Raw genomic sequence first — 22,370 nt, forward strand, 5'->3', positions numbered from 1 at the left:
AGAATTTCATGAGTGCATCTGGATTTTTTTTACATGCAGTTTTGCCACTGGCTTCTCCAGCAGACTGCATATTGTGCCAAACTCTGATGTTGGAATGGAAACCTAAGGGTCTGTTAACACTTCTTAGTTGAATCTAGGTCTCCAGGAAAAAAAGATGATGTACTTGCATGAGAGGATCTCTGTGACAGCTCAGCATCTGGTCCCAGGCACCTAAGGGGCTCTGATACTGCAAGAATCAATAGCAGAATCTTGAGGAACGACACTGATTTGTTACAGATGCATTTCAGTTTTTCAGCTTCAGATTAAGGAAGCCTGTCTAACCATAAAGAAAAGGAGTACTTGTGGCACCTTAGAGACTAACAGATTTATTAGAGCATAAGCTTTCGTGAGCTACAGCTCACTTCATCGGATGCAGTGCTTATGCTCTAATAAATTTGTTAGTCTCTAAGGTGCCACAAGTACTCCTTTTCTTTTTGCGAATACAGACTAACACGGCTGCTACTCTGAAACCTGTCTAACCATAGTGTGACTAATGAAGATCTTCAATTTAAATAGAATATTGCCCTGTTTAAGATGCCTTCCTAATGTTCTCTCTTGGCTGTGAAATCTTACTGGTTGCACTGTAAACCGAAATGCCAAAAACTCTCTTTAGAATGTTGATACCATACTTGTACCCAATGTCTAATTGTCACTGAAGATATAATGGTATGAAGATTGCAGGCTCATCCCACCCAAATGACACTATTGCTGTCATCACCATCGGTACATGCTTAACAGCTCATCAGTTGTCATCAGTCCCTTCCAAGTGACCAAATGGTAGTTAATTCATTTAACAATCGGTAGAACAAAGTATAAGAGCCACTGGAGTGTTTAGCTAATTGTGTGATCTGATTGGCTGAGCTCTTGAAGTCCATAGAAGGGAGTGGTCTACATACAATACTGGGAACTAGGAACAGAGTTCCAGTCATGTCTTGGACACTGACTCACTCCGACCTTGAGCAATTCACTTAATTCAGTACCTCAGTTTCTCAATCATTGAAATGGTGTGAATACTTGACTGCCTCAAATTGTTAATTCTCATTTATAGAGTACTTTGAAGCAGGAAAAAACTGTAATCTGTAAGTGTTAAGTACCTATACCTCTCCTTCCAATTCATAAAGCCATTTCACCCATATGAAAACGTAGCTCTATAGCACTTGAGAAAAGAAGCTAAGTATTTCAGTTACAGAGGAGGGGTTAAGTGACTGGACCAAGTGTAACTTGTTTAATTCTTACTGTGTTGCAATGCTTATTGATGTCCATATGCAACATTCACTGGGCATTATGTCAGTAATCAAAATATTACAATTCTGACCAACCTCTAGACAGCTATTGGTGCAGTCATTTGGGCAATTACTCCACAAGGCAGGCATTCTCCTGGAGCCTTTCCATCTACGAACACTGTGGGAACACCATTTGTAGCTAAAAATATATGGTCTAACTCTATAAAGTTATACCATATATGAATTTTACCTGTAGCTAATAATGCAGCCTCCTAACAGTATTTAACTCGTATTCAGGGGGTAGAGTCCCAGAGCCACACCAACAACTGAACTCTTACCTTTACAGCTGAAATGTTCAATGCTTGAATTACTCATTAGAAACACAGGATATGACTGGCAACTTAGGTGGGCCAGTCTGAACTTTGGGTATCTCTTCTAGCTGTGGCCAGTGGCTCTTTCACCATAGGCAGGTGAAGAGCCTACAAATCAGTATATTGTGGGAAGGGTGAGGGACAGGTTCACCACTGGAAGTGCCAGGAAGTTAACTTGTACTTGATTGATCTTCTTGGCTTGCATATCTACAAACTTTGGCAGTTTATAGTGTCATTGTACTTAACCCCACTGTAATAATGGTCACTTAGCTATTTTCATTTATGCAATAATTACAAGTTGTAGTAGCGGTGGATTCAGGGCAGTAACTGTGTGCTTGGAATACACACTTAAAGTTGAAAAGAGGCCTGATGCAGGATTTTTCATGACTTGGGTCTGAGCCATACAGGATCAGCTTGCAGTTGGCCTAAAGGGGACCAGTACAAATAACGGCAAAATGGATCGAAGAACTTCTTGAGGCTTCTAGCCAGAAAAAGGAAAAGCTTTCCTGCATGTCCGCACGCAACCTAAAATTTACCTGACTGTCTGTTTGCATGTGTGGTGGTGTGTGGGCGTATTTGTTTTTGCACCTAGGAGAGGGGCTAGCAACTTCTTTTCTCCCCCTGTGGTAGAAATAATAGTAACTGAAAAATCAGGGATGGTCCTTTAAAGATTTGGTTCAGGATCAACAAACAGAAGTGAGTGAAGTTAGTTCTGTATTTGTACCTATAGCAAAAGGAATGGAAAATACTTAAGGCATCAGCTCTTAACACTAACTCAGTCATTGATAAAAAGAAAAGGAGTACTTGTGGCACCTTAGAGACTAACAAATTTATTAGAGCATAAGCTTTCGTGAGCTACAGCTCACTTCATTGGATGCATTTGGTGGAAAAAACAGAGGAGAGATTTATATACACATATAGAGAACATGAAACAATGGGTTTATCATACACACTGTAAGGAGAGTGATCACTTAAGATAAGCCATCACCAGCAGCAGGGGGGGAAAGGAGGAAAACTTTTCATGGTGACAAGCAAGGTAGGCTAATTCCAGCAGTTAAGTGAGCTGTAGCTCACGAAAGCTTATGCTCTAATAAATTTGTTAGTCTCTAAGGTGCCACAAGTACTCCTTTTCTTTTTAAGAATATCAGAGGAACAGTGGGGGGTGGGGTGGGTGGGGGGAGAAATACCATGGGGAAATAGTTTTACTTTGTGTAATGACTCATCCATTCCCAGTCTCTATTCAAGCCTAAGTTAATTGTATCCAGTTTGCAAATTAATTCCAATTCAGCAGTCTCTCGTTGGAGTCTGTTTTTGAAGCTTTTTTGTTGAAGGATAGCCACTCTTCACACTTCATCAAGGATCTACAACCTATCCTGAAGGACGACCCATCACTCTCACAGATCTTGGGAGACAGGCCAGTCCTTGCTTACAGACAGCCCCCCAATCTGAAGCAAATACTCACCAGCAACCACACACCACGCAACAGAACCACTAACCCAGGAACCTATCCTTGCAACAAAGCCCGTTGCCAACTCTGTCCACATATCTATTCAGGGGATACCATCATAGGGCCTAATCACATCAGCCACGCTATCAGAGGCTCGTTCACCTGCACATTACCAATGTGATATATGCCATCATGTGCCAGCAATGCCCCTCTGCCATGTACATTGGCCAAACTGGACAGTCTCTACGTAAAAGAATGAATGGGCACAAATCAGACGTCAAGAATTATAACATTCAAAAACCAGTTGGAGAACACTTCAATCTCTCTGGTCACTCGATTACAGACCTAAGAGTGGCTATCCTTCAACAAAAAAGCTTCAAAAACAGACTCCAACGAGAGACTGCTGAATTGGAATTAATTTGCAAACTGGATACAATTAACTTTAGGCTTGAATAGAGACTGGGAATGGATGAGTCATTACACAAAGTAAAACTATTTCCCCATGGTATTTCTCCCCCCCACCCCACCCCCCACTGTTCCTCAGATATTCTTGTTAACTGCTGGAATTAGCCTACCTTGCTTGTCACCATGAAAGGTTTTCCTCCTTTTTCCCCCCCTGCTGCTGGTGATGGCTTATCTTAAGCGATCACTCTCCTTACAGTGTGTATGATAAACCCATTGTTTCATGTTCTCTGTGTGTGTGTGTATATAAATCTCTCCTCTGTTTTTTCCACCAAATGCATCCGATGAAGTGAGCTGTAGCTCCCGAAAGCTTATGCTCAAATAAATTTGTTAGTCTCTAAGGTGCCACAAGTACTCCTTTTCTTTTTGCGAATACAGACTAACACGGCTGCTACTCTGAAATCAGTCATTGATGAGACTCTTTGAGCTTTTAAACTGTTTGGCCAACAGGTGGTTATAAAACAAATACAGTAAACAAATGTGGCTGCAACGTAGTCTTAAAGGAAAAGCAAACTTTGTTGGTAAGTGCTGTCTTCTTTTTAAAATTAGAGAGGATGTTGGCATCTTGGACAAGCTTCTTGAGAGGTAGCATGGATAGTGGAAATGGTTCTAGGATAACCTTTTCTCTAGGTCAGTGGTTCTCAAACTGTGGGTCGGGACCCCAGAGTGGGTCATAACCCTGTTTTAATGGGGTCACTAGGGCTGGCATTAGACTTGCTGGGGCCAAAGCCCAAGGGCTAAAGCCCTGGGTGGCAAGGCTCAGGTTACAGGCCCCCCCCCCCCATCTGGATCTAAAGCCCTTGAGCTTCAGCTTTGACCCCACCTCACCCTTCCCACCTGGGGTGGCAGGACTCTGGCAGGCTCAAGCTGTGGGTCCCCGCTTCTGGGGGTCATATAGTAGTTTTTGTTTTCAGAAGGGGGTCACAGTGCAATGAAGTCTGAGAACCTTTGCTCTAGTAACTAGTTCAGATCCAGCTCTGTGCAGTAGTGAATGCAAGCCACCGCAGTATGGTAACTTTTTTTGCATTAGCGTATGTATAATGAGTTGGTTGATGCAATTGAACTTTTAGTGTCCAGAAATATCTGCACACTAACTGCCCTTTGTTGGCAGTCTAGAAATGGACCGAGAACTGAATAGGCCAGGGAGGCTGAACTCCCTTCTTGCCCTAAACGGGGGTTTTTCAAGACAGTCTTGAGTCATGCCAGCAGATAGCAGAGAACAGCACAAGCTTCCCTGAGCTATTCTTGTGTTGCGGATCTACTGATTTCATTCTCCAGGCTGGCAGTTTGCTCTCACTAATTCCTGTCCTAAAAATCATCATAGTATTTTAGAAAATCTTGAATGCTGAATCACAAAAACATGGATCTTGTGTCAGTGACTTCAATAGCTTTAGCTGATTTGAAGCATTTTAGCCATATCTCAGCGAGACACAATGAGTAAAAACTCTCTAAATGAAGTGACTCAAGTGAAAAGTCTGAAGTGAGCTAGGATATATTCTCAGTTCTCAATCTTTCACAATGAAACTGAAATAAAAGTCGGCTCTTGCAAGACTGAGAGGCTTGAGGTCTAAAATAGGACCATGGATCCTATACTGCCACCTGAAACTTGGGCTGGATTTGAACCTTGTTTGCTGATTCCAAGACTTCGTTGTCTAGTATTGCTGTAGACACCCAAAAGTTGAGAAATGAGCCTTGAATAACTACTTTTATAGGCTAATACAAGGATCTGGGAGAAGCTCCAATCAGCCCCATGGACTCATTGGGAATTGCATGTTTAGACCATGACAGGTCCTACCACAGGGATGAATTTTTAGTGGGGAGGGGGAAGTTGGGAGTTACTAGCAGGGTTAATTGCTAAAACTTCAATGTGGTGATTTTATTTTATTACTCTTTTCAGGAGGTGGACATTGTGGTAGCCCCTTGTCGGGGATTCCAGTCTGCTGAGGTCACCTTGGGAGAGTATGTGAACCATGTCTTGCCTGTCGTCACCTTTGCCGTCAGTGAGACTAAACTCTCAGCATCTGATGAAAATGAACTGCGGGAAATCCAAGAGAAATTCTCTTTGCCTGTTTTCTTTTGCAAAGTGCCGGAGTCGGAGGTTGAATTGATCTCTCCCAAAAAGGCTGAGAATGAGAAGTCATCCCTCTTCTGTCAGTTAATGGACCTAGACTACCTGAGTACCAACCACTGCAGCTGTGGGGCCCCTAGCTCTGATGCCAAAGCCCAGAGCATGCTGGTGGAGCAATTCGAGAAATTCCGCCTCCTGACCACTTTCTCCAGGCAGGTGCTGCAGAAGCACCTGGTGGATGTAGCCACCATCCTGAACCTGGTGCACTGCCGCTGCCTGGACATCTTCATCAACCAGGCTTTTGACATGCAACGAGACTTGCAGATCACCCCAAAACGGCTGGAATACACGCGCAAGAAGGAGAATGAGCTCTATGAGTCTCTGATGGGTATTGCCAATCGCAAGCAGGAAGAGATGAAGGATATGATCATAGAGACTCTCAACAACATGAAAGAGGAGCTGCTGGAAGATGCTGCTAACATGGAATTCAAAGGTAATCTCTGGTAAGAGGAGAGGACTGAAATTATAAGCCCCTCCACAAACTTTGCTTCCTGGGCCAATGTAAATGAGGATCAGAAGAAGTCTGCCTTCCTGTGTGACTTCTTCTGCATCATCTAGTCTGTAAAGCAATCAACTGGTAGGCTGCTATGCTGGACTATTTTCTCTAAGCAGATCACTGAAGTAGGTCTGAGCACACAACTAGACCAGGAACTCCTGACTTCTAATTAAATATGACAGTGATTCATGCTGTGTAGATCCGAACAGGCTACTTAAGCCTGGCCTACACTAAAAGGTTAGGTCGACCCAGCTACATCATTGAGTGGTGTGAAAAATCTATGCCTGTGAGCAACATAGTTAAGCAGCTCTAACCCCTGGTGTAGACAGCGCTATGTTGATGGAAGAATTCTTTCACTGACCTAGTGCTATCTACTGCTTCTTAGGGAGGTGGATTACCTACGCTGACAAGAGAGCCCCTCCTGTCTGGGTAGGCAGTGGCTACACTGAAGCACTACAGCAGCGCTGGAGCTGTACTGCTATCGTGTTTCAAGTGTACACAAGCCCTTGGCTTCTTACAATGGGAGACAGTAATTGTCTACATTAGTGATGGGGAAATGGCTGTGACTAGTCAAAACTGGATAATAAACCACTTTTTTTTTCCAGCAAAAAATGCAGGTTTGTCGACACCAAAACGTTTTGCAAATTCGTGTTGACTTTGTCAAATTGTTGGTCAGAGCCTCAATTTTTTTCAGAATTTTTAGAATACTTCTCACTCTGACATTTTCTAATCCACTTCTCTAGAAACTTCCTTTAATATTATAAAAATAACTGTAAACATGCTAAATAGGAACATTGTTTGACCCCCAAATATTTTTTTTTTACACTTTTCAACTTGCCAAAATATTAATAACAAAAACAGTTTGTTTTGGTTCAGCTTAACCAATCTTTTTAATTGTCAGTCAACTGAAATATTGCCAGTTTGCCTAGCTGTAGTTGTGAGGATCGTAAATCTCTTAAAACTGTGGAGTGCAAGCCTCTACCCTGCATTCCTAGAATTTAAAGTCCCTTTCTTTCTCTTTCACAGGTGAGGGACTGTTGTCTTAAACAGCTTTACAGTACTGAACCTTCTAAAATAAAACACTTCTATATAGATCCCTGGTTGCCCTACTACTATTGTTTCCTGCTGACCTCTGGGCAGTCACCTGGTGGTGCATCAGAAAGCATGGGTTATTGCCTAAAAGTCTATTTGGCATGCTCAACACATGGAAGAATGCAAGGACACATAGTGTGGGTTTTAACTAGGATGCAATTTTATTAGTCAAATTACATCCAGGGGACAGTCCAATGTAGTCACTTGCACCACATCAATCCTTTGGCTCCCTTACAGTGGGAGCACCCCAACAATTGACAATCATCCCACTAGAAGGTTCTCAGGGTGCCCCGAGTGCTCACTATCATCCCATTTTTGGTAGTTGAGGTGACGAGTGACTTTGACAGCCAGACAGCACTGCCCTGAAGTGCAGTGGTGGGGCAGTTGCCCCACGGTCATATTCCAGTCCTTGGTTTGCATTTGACCTGGGGTGGGGGTGAGGAAAGAGACAAGTTGCCCCATCTCATAAGGAGATACCCTTCAGATGCCCACTATGTTAAGGCTTTGGCCCTGGAGCCTAAATCGGAGAGTTCCTGCACTTAGCACCTTCCGAAAGTTGCAACAGCTAAACAATTCTCCTGTAGGTTCTAATGGTGACCTCCAGGAGCAGGAGAATCCCAGCCCTCCTGTTGCCCAAAACTCAACCTCTGGGTTTCTCGGTGAAGGCAAAAAACCCAACCGATCTTGGTCAGTCTGGTGGAATGGGGAAAAATTCTTTCGCAGCCCCAGAGTGGCAACTGGCATAGCCCATGGTGACCTAATAAGAAAGGGTTGGGGTGAGCTTGTTGCTGGGAATTAGTAAACAGAAAGTGGCCCTGAGCACGTCTCCAAAGCTCATGCCAAATCCTCCACAACCTCCATTCCACCCTGCAAGTTGTATGTGGGCAGGAAATCTCACGGTCCTTTTTGCCCTCTCCCATCACGAAAACCACCAAGCTCAACCGTGGTTAGGCTTGGGGGCCTCTCTTGGGAAGAGTTAGTGAAACCTGCTCTGTTCCTGCAAGCTGAATGGCCTGGGTGATCTTTTTGTTTTTAAAGATGCATGGCTTCCCAATGCACTTCCTAGTGAGGTGTAACTTCTGTTGGTAGCTTTTGAGCTCCAGGAGTGAGGGGTTTATTAACTGTTGTGAATGGTTAAACTTTAAGTAACATATTCTCTCTGAGTCTTTTGGTCTGGGGCACTAGACAGTCCAATGATTAGCTACAAATGAGTGCTTTGATTTGGCAGGTTTTATAAATCTTTCTCTTGTCAGGCAATGGTTTGCGATAACTTTTTCGGTTCTTCAGGAAGAACGTTGACATGGAAATGCACTTTGAAGTGACATGAAGGGGTTTTCTGCTTGAAATGAAATTGAAAATAGCGTTGGGCTGTAAGATTGGAGGAAGTAGTTGGCTTTTCTTTATGTTCAAAAGGCATTGAATGCTCTAAGGAGACTTTTTTAAATCTCTAGACCTGCACTTTTATTTTAAAACTGGAAAACAAACGCATGCAGTACTCTAGGAGAGATGGAGGGTGTGGAATAGAGCACCTGCCGTAAAGTAGAGAATGAGTATGCGGAATACCATGTATCCAGATGTTTGTCTCTGGAGTGCAGTCACAGTTGGGAGGGAGAAGGATTGTTCTGTGACTTGGAATATGTTTGCTTTGTATGAGTCATGTTAAGTACAGCCATAATCATGAGGGGTTGGTCTACACTGTAGTGTTGGTTTGCATTAATTTTGCTTGAGTGAAACTGACCACAATGAAATAACACTTGAGTAACCATGTTTGTATTAGTGTCCTGGAGTAATTGAATCCCCACTATATTATTTGTTTGAGCATCAGCAGCACTCAAGCTTCAGCCCACATCCCCTGATGGGCCAGCTAGTTAGAGTTTAAAGCATCATTTAAGTGGAGCGAGAGACTGTGTGAATGGGAGTTGGGTTATGTGCACCATGTTGCGCTTGGAGCTAGACAAGTCCTCGGGCTTGATCTGTGCTGCAATCAGACTGCCATCAGGTGTGACGGCAGCTGGGGGAGGTGTACCTACAGCTAGCTTTAATCTAGCTAGTGCAGTTAAAAATAGCAGTGAAGACATGATTGCACAGGCTAGCAATGAAAGTATGTACCCCCAAGTCTCTGCTAAGCTTGTACATCCCATGCTGAAGCCTGTTCTGCTGCATCTCCACTGCTTTTTTCTTTTAGCTGCATTAGGTAGTTTAAAGCTAGTGTGAGTGTGTCTACTTGAGCTCTAATTGCGCTTTCAATTGCAGTGTAGACGTAGCCTTTAGTGAGTACATGCCTTCAGCGTGCACGCTCTTTTGTAGAGCTGGGCATTTAGGAGAATGTAAAACCAGACTGCAGTAACTTGAGGGCCAACAGCATTTGAGAGTTTTTGCTGCAGGAAGGAAGGTAATTCTCCTGTTTTGGCCTCTGAGGTCATAAGTTAGTCACTTGATTTATGTTTAAAGAAGCTAGACTCTCCCTCTGGATTTTGTGTTCAAATACAGGGCTCCAGCCTGACCTCTGAGCATTGCTGTAGAACTGGGGAAACTGTTCTGAGGTGCTGTAGAACACTGCATTGCATTGCTGTAGAACTGGGCTGAGGTGCACACAACTTGACCAGCTAGATACTTACTGAATAATACTTGGCACTTTGTATACCAAGCATTGAATAAGCACCAGATGATCTTTGTGATGTGAGGAATAATATGGAGGAACTGAGGTATGGCAATAAATGGTTTGCATGAGACCTTGCTTTTAACAACAGAGCTCAGACCAGATTTCAATTCTGCCTGGGAAATCGCTATGATGTGCATTTGAAATCAGAGGGCAGGGTAATCTTGTCCCCTTCCATCTTGAGAGTTAGCTGGGAGATTGGCAAGTGCATCATGAGAGAGAGAGAGACTGACTTGTATGGCAGCCTTCTGAAAACAAGCTTTAATGTCCAATTGGGAGCTAATTATAAGCTCCTTGGGGCAGGAGGGACCCTTTTGTTCTGTCTGTATAGTGTCTAACACAATGGGGTTCTGTTCTATGACAGGGCTACCACAATACTACTGCTGATAATAATCCTGTAAATGTAAACAAGCAGGCAGAAGCATTGCAGTGGTGTGTATGTTGTTCTCGCAGGCTTGAAATTGCAGTAGGATGCGCAAGGGATAAAAAAGTAGGTTTAGAGACTTGAGTCTCAAACTTTTTTGCATTTAGTGGAGCAGATAGTTCTCAGCACTAAGTTCACTGAAAAGCTAAGAAATTCTGTGTCTGAAAATGAAATGGAGGGGTGAGATTGTGGCTTTGGAATGTCTGGGAATCACTAAGTTAGTTAAAAACAGGCAAATGGCCTGAATTTCTCCACCCTCCCAAATCACCATTTGAATATGCTTCAGAAACTACCTACTCTCTGCAAAGAGAGTTGATCTATATGTAATGCTTTGCTCATTTATTATTATTATTTTATTTTTAAAGCCTGGAAACATTTGCTAGTTGAATGGTGAGCAAAATATTTAGTCACATCAAGAGCAGGAATGTATGAAATCTTCCAAATATTTCTCTTACCGAGAGGTGAACAAAGACAAGTACACAACTAATTTGTTTAAAAGTGAAAACACCAAGGGATCAAATGGTGATTGAATTAGCCTTTCATCTGTGTCTTTGGTTCTTGATTTAGTATAGGCCCTAGGGATGCAGTGGGATGCATGCTTGTAGAACAAGCTTGCACAGCTTCCACCTGCTTTCAAGCCCAGTTTGTTGTGATTTTTGAAAGAACAGTGCTAATCATGTTACTTCAGGACATCTCTTCTTTCCTCCCTCCCCTCCCCCAAAATAAAACAAAACCAAAGCCCTCCACACAGTCTGTCTTTTCATCTTACTATAATGCTCCCGTGGGAGCAGTGGAGGGGCCCCTGTCCTCATGGTTTCAGCTAGCTTTCTTTCACAAACCATTGTTAGCAGCAGTTTGTCCAAGAGCATGGACAGGACCTAGAAGTCAAAACTCAAGATAATTTAATAGTGTTAGAAGGGGTGGAGGGTGAGCAGAAAGTGTCCAGACAAGTGCTGTAATAAGCTTGTGCTGTAGCTGCTTTTCAACACACAGTGCAGCAGCTTGTCATGTCTGACCACTAATAGTACAATTGTGATGCCTTTGTGTCCTGGCTGTACAAATCTTTTCTTCCTTCTTGCAGACATTATAATTCCTGAGAATGGGGAGCTTGTGAGTTCCAAGGATATTAAATGTTGTATTAAACAAATCCAGGAACTGATCATTTCTCGGTTAAACCAAGCGGTTGCCAACAAATTGATAAGCTCCGTAGACTACCTGCGTGAAAGCTTTGTGGGGACGCTGGAGAGATGCCTGAGGAGTCTGGAGAAGTCTCAGGATGTTTCAGTACATATCACGAGCAATTATCTCAAACAGGTACGGTAGCTCAAACAGTTGCTGAGAATTTTCGTAGCGTTACTTTTTTACAAAGAATTTTGTTGGACTGTCACAGCAAGACTTGACTTTAGCCTGATAGCATAAGAGAGCAGCACTAAAAAACAAGGAAGAGTTGAGCAAAGCTATAATGTACAAGTCCTACTAAAATCAATAGAAACCTTTGAGAAACTGACGTAGTGGCTACAGAACAGGGGGTAGAATTGGGGAATCGTAGGTTCTATTCTCCCCTCTTAGGCTTGCTGTATGATCTCTGCCAAGTCACTTAAAGTCCCTCTCGGTTTGCTAGTCTGTAAAATGGTGATAATTACCTGCCTATGTAAGGGTGTGGTAAGGATTAAATACACGGAGTAATCTGGTCTGGTAGACTGGGGGCAATGTGCAACGTTGGATATAGACCATTGCCAGAGGCAAGGTGCAAGATTTGCAGGACCAGTGCTCTTATTTGTTCTAGGTCAGTTTTCCATACTGAATCAGAATTAAGCAAGTCATGGGTCCTACTTTGCTAATTCTCCCCCCCCTCCTCACTCCAGATATTAAATGCAGCCTATCACGTTGAAGTCACTTTTCACTCGGGCTCATCAGTAACCAGAATGCTTTGGGAACAGATCAAACAGGTACGATTTGTCTGCATTCCTTTCTGTTTGGACTGTAAAATAGACTAGTTACTATCACACCCTGAGTCTCATGTACTAGAATGATGGACTGCTTGGATTATAAACACTGCAGGGATTGCTTATGAAACTTGGATACTAAATATTAATAACTTCTGCTTGTCTCTGTTCTGCAGAATTTTACTACTTTTTACAAACCATAAACGTGCAAATTAATAACGTGCCCCTAAAAGCGTGTTGGATGCTTCACAAAGCGGAGAATTGACTTGATGGTTGCTAGTTACAAGTGTTCAGGCAAACCACTGTATTATTATTTGAGTGAACGTCCATACAGATTTCGCTCTTTGTGCATGAGATTAGATTTTTTTTGGGACTATGTCTGTGCCAGGAGTACCTTTTCGGTCCTCATAATGGAAGGCATAAAGGGTGTGGGGCAGCAGCCTCCTGCAATCAGTTCCTTATTACTGCCCGTTGCGGTTCCTATATGGGTGTTCCTAGCTTTGTGCGGCTAGTACATTTTTTTTTTCTTCCTACTGTAGGAGGGGAAAGTGTTGGTTTTTGTCTAGTGTTGATTGATAGGTTTTCTTTGCCAATTGGCTTTAGTTACTTAATCTTAAACAGAGTAGTGAGAAGGTTTCTGCTACACAAGGAATCCCTTCCTTGTATAGATTGACTGTACAAGGGCAGACCCCAAGTCATTGGGGTTCAAGATCTGCCTATCCTGCACCTGCTGTTCCTGTGAATGACTGGCACTCCCACTGCCTATTGTGCTTTGGAGCAGTGAGGATCTGGCAGAGTTCAAGAAAATCTCTGAGAGGCATTAGAAAATCAGGGAGCAGAGCAGCCCTCCTGGTACCCACTCATTTGTCATCCTCCCTGTCCGTACCAGCCATTGCAGTACTGGTCTCCCTACAAGTGAACCTCTGTTCTAGGAAGTCAGCTTTGTCCACTGTCTCCAGAGCCAGATCCCCCTCACCAAAGAAATGGTCTTGGGCTTCTCTCCTATCTGTGTCTGCTTATGGAGGGTGAGAGGGAATATGGTGATTACTACTCTCCAGAGATTTATCAGCCTCTGGCCATCTCCATCTGCAGATTGAAGTAGTTAAGCCCCCCATTCACTACTTCTGTGGATGATCTTAAAGCCCTTACAAAACCTTGCTAAAAGTGGTGAAGATCTTAGATATTCCACTGGAAGTCATCCAGGAGCATGGCTGAGTGTCTCTGTCTGTCTGTCTCTTCTGAATGTCCTGCAGCCTTCCTCTGCAGTGTAACTGGCCATGCCCATTGGTGACTGACCACTTGACTTGGCATATATTGGCCTCAGTCACAGCAACATCAAAAGGGGCTGTTGGGTACCAGATGCCTGTGAAAGGGTTTGAATATTTTATTAGCACCCTACCCCTGGGTCTCTTTGTATAGCACAGGTGGCTCATGAGAAGTTGAGGCACCAAAGCCAGCCCAAGTCTACCCATGTGGATAAAGACCCCAAGAAATGAGACCTATTTCAAGAAGAAGGTATACTCCTCAGCAAGCCTTCAGATATGAGTGGCAAATGATCAGGTGCTGCTGCCAGAGAAGGACTTTCTGTTACGGGACACTTTCCATTTTTATAGACTGACTCCTGAAGGGCCAGCACAAGCAATTGAAATCCCTTATAAAGGCCAGCTCACTGCCTGAATGGTACTTCAAGCAGCATTTGATGCATTGGCTGCAGCAGCCAGGTTCATGGCTGCAGGCATCAGGAAATCCACCGGCGGTCCAAGTCACCATCAGCTGTCCCATTTGAGGGCAACAAGTTCTTTAATCATGATATGGATGAGGAACTTAATTCCCTAAAAGACTCCAAAGCCACCTTGAGATTCTTGGGTCTGTATGTCCCAGCCCCAGAGAGGAATTTAGCATGATACAGACTGAAACTAGTCTCAATACTATCCACAGCTACTGACTTTAGAGCCGCTGAGGAAGGGGTAGTGATTTTACTGAGTCTGCCCCACAATGTGGGGCTTCAAGCAAAAATGGTGTGTTTGTTACGTTTTGGGCAGACCTCCCTCAGCGCCTCCTTCCTCCAGGCCTCTCTTTGACAACAGCCTGTCCTGCTTCCAGGAAGCCTGGGATGGGATAACCAAGGACTGGTGAGTCTTGATGATAGTCGGCAAGGGGTATCTCATCCAGGTTCAAGCTGTTTTTATCCCCTAAGTCCTCCTTCAGGGGCTTTTCTCATCAGAGGCTGAAGGAGTCAACTTCTTGCTTCACTTAAATGGGAGTGGTAGAGGAAGTCTGCATCCCCACAGAGTTCAGGGGCCAGGGACTTCATTCCCACTGCATCCTAATTTCAAAGTTGGGAGACCTCATCACCTATCTTGGTCTCAACACTTTTTTCGCCATTGCTTCAAATTCTGCATGGTTATCCTGGACTTTATAATCTCCTCTCTGGATCCCATGGACTGGCTCACTGCTCTTGACCTTCAAGATACGTATTTTCCCATCTTAATCCTTCCAGCTCATGGATTCCTGGCAAGAACATCCATACTATCAGCAGAGTTCTACCCTTTTGGTCTCTCAGCATCCCTATAGGTGTTCACCTAAGTCCTAGCTATGGCGGCTGCCCACCTGAAGGCAAGGTATCAAGGTGCATCTGTAATGGACGATGGGCTGGTTGGTACTGGGGAGCTCCCCCAGTAAGTGACCGACCTTGCTTCAAAAGACACTAAACTGCTTTTTATCACCAAGTGTAGAATCTTTGTGGACAACAACTTGAACAATTACTTACAGTAACTGTGATTCTTCAGATGTGTTGTCCACAAAGATGCCATGATCCACTCCCCTTCCCTGATTGAGATCCTGCTCCTAGGGGATCCTTATTGGAAGGAACAGAGAGTACAGGTGCAGCTGGCACTACCCAGTTAGCTACAGGGAGTAAGGGGGTGCACGGAGTGCAGATGTGGCCCCAATGAAACACTGCTATTGAAAAGAAACTGGACTCGTGCATGTAGGGCACCTGCATGCCAAGAGTAAAAGCTGTGTAGGCAACACATCTCAAAGAACCATACTTGCTCTTCTTTCTGAACCCAATTCTGCCCTCTGATCAACTCTTAAGATTTCAAAAGAAGGAAGTAGCGTATCAGGCCTGAGGGCAAGGTTTGGCCCTTCAGTTTAATTGGTTTAATCCTGTTCTGTTAGATAATTCAGCGGATTACCTGGGTTAGCCCACCTGCTATCACCATGGAGTGGAAGCGGAAAGTAGCTCAGGATGCTATTGAGAGCCTCAGCGCCTCCAAGCTAGCAAAGAGCATCTGCAGCCAATTCCGGACCAGGCTAAACAGCTCTCATGAGGCTTTTGCAGCCTCTCTGCGACAGGTAGGTGTGGGGCTGTGAGGTGGGCAGTGCAAATGCAGAGCCCCATGAGGAGAAACAAATTGGGGTTTCTGTACATTGCTATTCTGGGAAACCAGAACTGTCACACGTGAGGTGGCCAAATGGTGGGCAGAATAGTCAGCCGATTGCTGTCCTCTTCAATGTGGAAGTATTGCCTATCTAGTGGGAGACACTCTGGCTTGGGATGCTTAGGCTTCATCAGCATGGCAAGCTAACTTAGAGTCCTCCCCGCAATGAAGCAGGTGCCCTAATGAAATGACCCATCTTGAAAATGGGACCCCATGGACTCCAATGTCTTGCCTTGCTTTCACCTTTTGCTTCAGTGTGAGGCATGTGACCATGTGGAATGACTCTACACGTATCATGTCTGGCCTTCTCTCTTGGTAGCTAGAGGCTGGCCATTCAGGCAGGCTGGAGAAAACAGAAGACCTTTGGCTGAAGGTGCGGAAAGACCATGCCCCTCGGCTAGCACGCCTCTCGCTGGAGAGCAGGTCTCTGCAGGATGTGTTGTTACATGGTGAGCACCTACACCCGATCTTCTTTCTAGCCTCTTGGGAGGGTGTGTCTTGGATTAGTTCTGTCCTGCTTCTGCAGGGGTTGGGAGAGCAAGGGCAAGGGGGACTGCTCATCTAGCTGTAGATTATTATACCAGAATAGTGTTGGCTGGAACACTAGTTTGCTTCTGACTTTGCTTCTACTTGATGTGCCAGCTAAGTCGACGTATTGGGTATGGTTGCTCTGAGGCCTTCAGGCCTATGAAAGGGAAAAACTTCGCCCATCTTCTAGTATAGGATGTTGTGGGAAGGCTGATCAGGGGCAGTAGGATCGATAGCTAAAAACAATTAGTTTGTAGACCCAGAACTGGGAGAATTCTATGGAGGGGAGGGGTGTAAATTATAGAACTTTGCAAAGCTAATTGTTTGTTTAAATCAAATATACTTCAATGCTGTGCTCATTTTTAAAAAGAAAAATTATACAACAAATTTGTGGGCCTAACAAGAACGTTTAGGCAGGCTCGATAAAGATACAGAGATTTGTTTTGAAGACTTATTCTTAAATCCTATGAAAGACTCCCTGGGATGATTCATAGGGTTGGTAATGGGATATGGAACAGTCAACCTCTGTGGTCATGGGATCAAACCCAGCCTTTGTGGGTACTGACCAAAAAGCTTGTCTGAGAGTTATGTGGCTTGTATGCTGCTAGCTGGAGTTAGTCCTGTTCGCTTACAGATAGGTGTCTATATCCTAAACCACCGCAACTGTTGCTATGTCTCCTGTGTTGGCAGCCTCAGATTAGACAAAGGATTGAATGAGCAATGAAGATAGAACTCCCCTTTTTCCTCTTTGGTACCTCATCGTATGGGGGTGAGTCACACTGGCAGAATAGTTCAGAGAGAGATTGTCCAGGCCTGTTACTTGTTCTGCAAATAAATATTGTGACCTATACCAGTTCCAATATAGCACTGACCTAACAATTTAAACTATCTGATTTCAAGAAGGACCCACCTACCTCCCCGTGAATGTGAAATACTAGTTCAGTTCATGGCATCATCCTAGCTAGATACTGATGCTAGAGGGGAAAAACGTGGAAACTTTACCTCTGATCAAACTGACACATTGCTGTGTGTTTGCAGGTAAACCGAAGCTAGGCCGTGAGCTGGGCCGAGGGCAGTATGGAGTGGTGTACTTGTGTGATAGTTGGGGAGGCCATTTCCCATGTGCACTCAAATCAGTGGTCCCTCCAGACGAGAAGCACTGGAATGACCTTGCACTTGAGTTTCACTATATGAGGTGTGTATCGGTAAACGCTCCTCTAATCTGCAAATGCCAGCTGAACCTGGTTAGATTCCGATAGCTATGCAGATTGGCTTGCGTGGCTTGAGGCAGAGACTTTGGTCCAATGTAGTTCCTTGCTGCTCCCAGTGACTTGGTCAGTGCTGAGGATTGCCACTAAATGCTGCACTACTTTGAGAGAGGACTTTCAGATGACTGTCAATGCTACTTATAGAACGGACAAGACAGGGCAAAGCTCACCTGCTGCCCCACCTCATCTCTCCCCAGGCCTGATTTCTCTTGTGTCTGCAATACTCCCGTCCTCTACTGCTTCATGCAATAAAAGTCAGAGTTAGTATTGCATAGTGTTACACAGTTGTCCCTGTCCTGGCCTTGGTATCTAATGTACTGTCTCTCCCTTCATCTAGTACCGTGCACTCTTTCTGCCCAAAGTGTGCTATTCTGCATTCACTGAACAAAATGACAGCGGGACTACAATGTAGGAAATGTAACCAGCCTTGGCTGTATAGAGCTGCCTATACTGCAGTGCAGACAATCCTATTACAACACACTGACTCAGTGATCTGTCCTTTGCTGTAGCCATAGTGGTGGTAGCAATGAGCAGCATTGTCAGTCCTCTCCTGTCTTTTCCTACTGCACTTAAGAGCCCAGATGTTGGGTCCCTTATAAGGAGACTAGGCTTGATTTTAAGAGGGAAGGAGGGGAACTAGGCAGAATTGTAGTCTATGGGAATATATTCTCATATGTTTATCTGTTGTGCTGATTTTGTTTCTACAGGTCTTTACCAAAGCATGAGAGACTGGTAGATCTCCATGGGTCTGTGATAGATTACAGCTATGGGGGAGGTTCCAGCATTGCTGTCCTACTGATAATGGAACGGTTGCACAGAGATCTCTATACAGGACTAAGGGTGAGAAGGAAAAATGGCTGGAAGCACCAATTGAATTCATAAACTGGTGTAGAAAGCTATTGGTCTGTTTACCACTTTCTGGTGTCATTTCCCTCAACATATTTGTAACTGACTTTAGTCAGAGCAAGTAATTGTTTAGCAATACATGGAAGGCATGTCATGCATCCATGTACAGTCTCAGCAGCACTCAAAGTGATGAGAATGGCAAATTACTTAACTGTGACTGTTGCAAATTTAGTGTTTTGAATGTAAAATTTAGCTTTAGCTAGTTCTGGTCCGTGATTCAAACGGCCAGGAAGCTAAATGCTAAAGTGGACCATATCCTTGATTTGCTAAATTTGGGCTACAGAACAACCATAAAAATACATCTGAGCACATCCTTGGAGAACTTTTGACATACCTAGGCCTAGTTTTAATTATGGATCTATAATGTTTTAGGAGCTTCCAATTCTCCTTTACATGGAGGTCCTCTTATACTGCTGGAGTGGTGTAAAGCGACATTAGTGTAGCTGAGAATTCAGGCCTGCAAATGGCCATTTTAAGCAGGAAAAGCTGTGTTGGCTTATTTTACACAGGCTACCATACTGCTAGTGTATCTGACCGTGAAAGTCCCTAAAAGGGAAGTCACTAGCTGAAGGCTCAAATGCTAGATGGAATTGGTACTTGAATTTCCCAGGGTATAACTCTGTTTTGATTTAAACACATGAAGGCATAAAATATAAGAATAAAAAAAAATCTAGATTGTGTACTGTAGAAGTGAAAGGAAACATGATTTCTTGGGGTAGTGGTCTACAACCAAGATCTTCTTGAAGGGGAAATCTTCAGGATGGAGTACAGTTGCATTACTGTAATAGTTACATAATGCTTTAATCTGGCTGAGACTACTGTACTGTTTGATCTGACCAGTATTGGTGAAGGTGGCATAAGAGTTGTTGCATTGCTTGATCTTTAGCGGCTGACAACTTGGAATGTTTCGGATACCTTACTTTCAGAAGTCATGTGACCTTTTTGCTGTTGGCACATCCATCCCTTTCATCTTGCTGCCTGCAGTCCTGGCTGACTCCATTAAGCTGTCTGTGCCAGTTTAGCAGCCACTTCAGGAGTAAATAGTGGGATCATGACAGCATGTTTCATTACTGATCAAAAGAACTAAACAGACTAGGATAAGCAGATACCATGTTCAGAACCTAGTTAAACTAATGTACCAGGATGTTGGCAACAAAAGCAGCTCATGCCAAGTCCATTCCATTGCGTGGCATTCACCCATGGCTCTGGCAGGAGCTCCTTGCATGTGTTAAAGGGTCACTTGGTAGCTAGATATTGTTTACCGGAAAGGACAAGGAAATCCCACGAATACAAATTTACACTTGTGGGATTAGTAAATCATCCTGTGTGCACCTCTTCCTCAGGCTGGGCTGATACTGGAGACACGATTGCAGATTGCCCTGGATGTAGTTGAAGGGATCCGATTTCTGCACAGTCAGGGGCTTGTTCATCGGGACATCAAACTTAAAAATGTATTGGTAAGGGTAATCTTTTTATACTTCACTTTCTTTTGGTTAGTCCCTAAAAGCCTTTTTATCTCCACTGCCAAAGGGGAACTAATAAATTGTTTGTAGCATTGACAGTAATGAAATAATGGCCTTATTCACGTAAATGTTTCCGTAAGAAAACTGGTGAACAAATGCTTTTCACTGTGATGGCACTCTTCATGAACTCCTCAAAACACTTATTGTACATATTAGTATTACAATGTCCCTGTCAGCTGTAGAAGCATTATTTTGCAAGTGGGTTAGAGGTGAAGTGATTTGTGTGAGGATAGTTTCACAGACAGGATTAGATTTAGGACTTTCTGGTTCCCGGTCCTGTTCTCACACTGCTAGACCATACCTCCTGGTTAATAAACATGTAAAAACTTGTCCTGTTACTTACTCTTTTCTTACAGTCCTATAGCAGTCAGTTTTGGAGCAAACTCCCAACTATTCAAACACTAATACATTTTGTAAAGTTGCTTTTAATATTAAAAAGCCAATAATAGGGTTGAAAGCATGATTAACCATCACCTGATGTATGGATGGCTCTACAGCTTGACAGAAAGAATCGAGCCAAAATCACGGACCTGGGATTCTGCAAGCCTGAGGCCATGATGTCTGGCAGTATTGTTGGGACACCCATCCATATGGCTCCTGAGCTCTTTACAGGTAAGATGGTGAATGGAATCTCCTACTGACTGTCTGCAGCTCCAGTCCCGAAGGCCCCAAACTCTGTACTATGCCTTTTAACTCTGGAGGGGGAAAACATGGTCAAAACTGTGGTAGACTTCCGTTGCATGTGGTGTGTATTTAACTTCACCTTCCTGTATTTTCAGTCTAAGTGATGATCATCTCCATTCTTTTTTCCTTTGAGAGGTTACTATGGGATTCATATGGCCTACAGAAGTCAATAACAAATTAATACACTGGAAGGGCTATTGGAGGTATTTAGTCTCTCTGGTACAAACCATTTTAAAAAAAAAAAAGTCAGCTGTGTTTTAGGGTCTGAAACGGTTTCATACAAATCATAGAGTAAGTTAATACAAAAAGTTGGGGAAATTCAGAGTTGAGGATGGGAAATGAGTCTAGATATCCTCCCCAAGATGAAATAAAACTTGACTCAAAATTTGACTCGCAGCATTATGGTTCTGACACCAACTATTTTTCCTTTTTAAATTCTCCTCTTCCCCCCCTCCCCCATTTGGGGGGGGGGGGAGGATCTTTCATTTTTTACAGTAGTTTCTAAAGGGCTCGATCAGGATTAGAACCCTATCATGTTAAGTGCAGCACAAAAATATCACCAGGAACAGCATCTTTTTTTTTTTTTTTAAGATTAGATTGATCACAGCAAACCTGTTTGTGTATACTTCAAAGGGTAACATGCAGATGCTCCTGATTTAATAAGCGTTCATAGTTAACATGCTACGTTCTGATCCTGAAAAGACTTAAGCATCTGCTTACCTTCTGTACATTATAAGTAGTCCCCTGGACTTTAATAGGACTGCTTTGAAGGATTGGAGGCCTTAGGTTGTTTCCATGCTGTACAATAACACACACCAGGCTGTGATGCAAATACTCAGATTAGTTTTGTACCTTTTATTTTATATTGGTGGCAAACTCTGGAGGCGTTCATTTGTCCTGTTGATCAAACCTGTTTGTTGCTCATTTGCCACAGGGAAATATGATAACTCAGTGGATGTTTATGCATTTGGTATCCTGTTTTGGTACATCTGTTCAGGACACGTGAAGTTACCAGAGGCCTTTGAGAGGTGCGCAAGCAAAGACCACCTTTGGAACAATGTTAGAAGAGGTATGTATGATTTTATGCTGCACTGCTGTTAGGTGATCTAGTACTGTGTGAAACCTCTTGGAAAACTAAATCCTTTTTACCCCCTTCTAGTTTTTCTTAACTAGGAACTGTATTTCCAGTCACAACCTCCCTGTGGATTTAGTGGCCTTTGAGTAAAAAGTGCACTGCAGATTGTCACCCTCCAAGAGTATAGATGGGTAAATGACACCTGATGCTTTTCCTCTCTAAAGATTAGCTGGAATCTGGGCAGACTTCAGTGGGATATGCTGAAGGCATGTCACTTAAGGTCTAACTGAAATCTCTCTAGTTACTGGCACGGTTCTAAAATCATTTCCGATAAAACACAACCTGTCCCTGCTGATTACTGTAACAGTGCTAGCACAACGTTTTAAATGCCATTCTTGCCTCAAAAGGACGATGTATTAAGGTTAGAAGGTATAGTAAACTACATCCAGAAACAGCCAGATATGTCATAATCCTTTAAGGAATGCTTAATTCCTTGCTATTTCCAGATGCCATCCGAATCCTTCACCCTCAAGTGTTTTGACTAGGTGCTAAAATTGTAAAATGCTGGGGATGACTGAGTGGAAGGTTCAAAATCTTTTACCATGAAAGACTGTCTGTTGTTTCCCATTCTGAGCAATGAACTTCTGCTTCCCAAG

General features: G+C 43.5%; 1 protein-coding gene across 1 annotated transcript in view; it reads left to right on the plus strand.

Annotated features, from left to right (window-relative positions):
• Positions 1 to 22,370, plus strand: part of DSTYK (dual serine/threonine and tyrosine protein kinase) — a 59,069-nt gene that overhangs the window by 30,721 nt on the left and 5,978 nt on the right. The window contains exons 3-12 of the mRNA XM_038379913.2: positions 5,440 to 6,103; positions 11,423 to 11,655; positions 12,207 to 12,290; positions 15,468 to 15,644; positions 16,050 to 16,179; positions 17,297 to 17,453; positions 18,234 to 18,366; positions 19,776 to 19,889; positions 20,453 to 20,567; positions 21,574 to 21,708. Of these exons, the coding sequence (XP_038235841.1) occupies positions 5,440 to 6,103; positions 11,423 to 11,655; positions 12,207 to 12,290; positions 15,468 to 15,644; positions 16,050 to 16,179; positions 17,297 to 17,453; positions 18,234 to 18,366; positions 19,776 to 19,889; positions 20,453 to 20,567; positions 21,574 to 21,708 (1,942 nt within the window). The remainder of the gene's footprint in view (positions 1 to 5,439; positions 6,104 to 11,422; positions 11,656 to 12,206; positions 12,291 to 15,467; positions 15,645 to 16,049; positions 16,180 to 17,296; positions 17,454 to 18,233; positions 18,367 to 19,775; positions 19,890 to 20,452; positions 20,568 to 21,573; positions 21,709 to 22,370) is intronic.

The sequence above is a fragment of the Dermochelys coriacea genome, chromosome 21 (assembly GCF_009764565.3).
Source record: "Dermochelys coriacea isolate rDerCor1 chromosome 21, rDerCor1.pri.v4, whole genome shotgun sequence".
NCBI lineage: Eukaryota > Metazoa > Chordata > Testudines > Dermochelyidae > Dermochelys > Dermochelys coriacea.